This window comes from Loa loa (assembly GCF_000183805.2).
Source record: "Loa loa unplaced genomic scaffold supercont3.3003, whole genome shotgun sequence".
Classification (NCBI taxonomy): Eukaryota; Metazoa; Nematoda; class Chromadorea; order Rhabditida; family Onchocercidae; genus Loa; species Loa loa.
In genome coordinates this window covers 1-1,144 of record NW_018111181.1, presented here as the reverse complement: position 1 = coordinate 1,144, position 1,144 = coordinate 1, and the positions used below count along the sequence as shown (strand labels likewise).

The 1,144-nt window shown below is 32.7% G+C and overlaps 1 protein-coding gene across 1 annotated transcript; it reads left to right on the top strand.

The window, feature by feature from the left end:
- Nucleotides 1-117: 117 nt before the first annotated feature.
- On the top strand, nucleotides 118-330 carry LOAG_15868 (hypothetical protein; the record flags this gene model as incomplete). The annotated part of the gene is made up of 1 exon (XM_003151356.1): nucleotides 118-330. A coding segment is annotated over one exon (213 nt), but the record flags the coding sequence as incomplete, so codon positions are not given.
- Nucleotides 331-1,144: the final 814 nt, after the last annotated feature.

Here is a 1,144-nt window from a genome sequence, read left to right as displayed (position 1 = left end):
GTTGGACTGTCATTGTTAATGATATCATCACTGCTACGCCTGCTACTACTAGTACCACAAAACGAGTTGGACTGTCATTGTTAATGATATCATCACTGCTACGCCTGCTACTACTAGTACCACAAAACGAGTTGGACTGTCATTGTTAATGATATCATCACTGCTACGCCTGCTACTACTAGTACCACCACACCACCACCACCACTTCTTATACCACGGACTACCACTGCCACAACTAGTATTACTGCTCATTTGATAATACTACTATTACCACTGTTACTACTACTACTGCAACTACTGTTGTCCCAGGAATGGGTGACATCTTTATGAATAATACAAATAAGTCCTGCTTTAGATGAAAATATTGTTGCTTGATAAATCATAATTAACTGATATGAATTAGAATGACAATAAAGAAGTGAATGAAAGAAAAAGGAACACTATGATAATGATGATAAACTGTATCAGAATTAAAACCGAATACGGATGATAATGCTGGTAACAGTAGTATCAGAAATGAAAACACGAAATATGGATGATGATGACATGATGATGATAAGTTGTGTCAGAAAAATCGGAACAGATGATAGTGATAATGAAAGATAATATGAAAATGAAATGAAATAAATAAAGAAACTTCACATATCTGAAAGAATTACAGCGAAAGTACCTTTTCTTCCAGTTAATTAATTAGTTGATATTGTTACAAGTAATGCTTTGAAAAAATGCAAAGATTTATCAATACAAGAAAAGCTATTAAATTCAAATTGGTTAATAAACTGGCCCTCTCAAGTTCTCATCAAATTTTATTGAATTTAAAGTCGGCGGTTTAACGGTCTTGATTGACCCTTCCCAACTAAATCTTCCAAGTCCTTTCTTTACTTTTCTACCGCTACTGATTCATTATCTCTCTTTTTTCTATAAGTTTATCATTTATTTTATTTAGTCCCGTAATAAGTGAAACTCTTCCATGATGAATCTTATTTCCTTCGTCAAATAGACAATCTTCTTCATACAAGTAATTTCCTTATAATGAAACGTTAATCTTCCATCCATCCATCATCTTTTCCTGAACGTAACAATCCTTTTCATTCTATCTCCAAATTTCATCCAACACTATTTCTCAAATTTATTATTTTTGTTT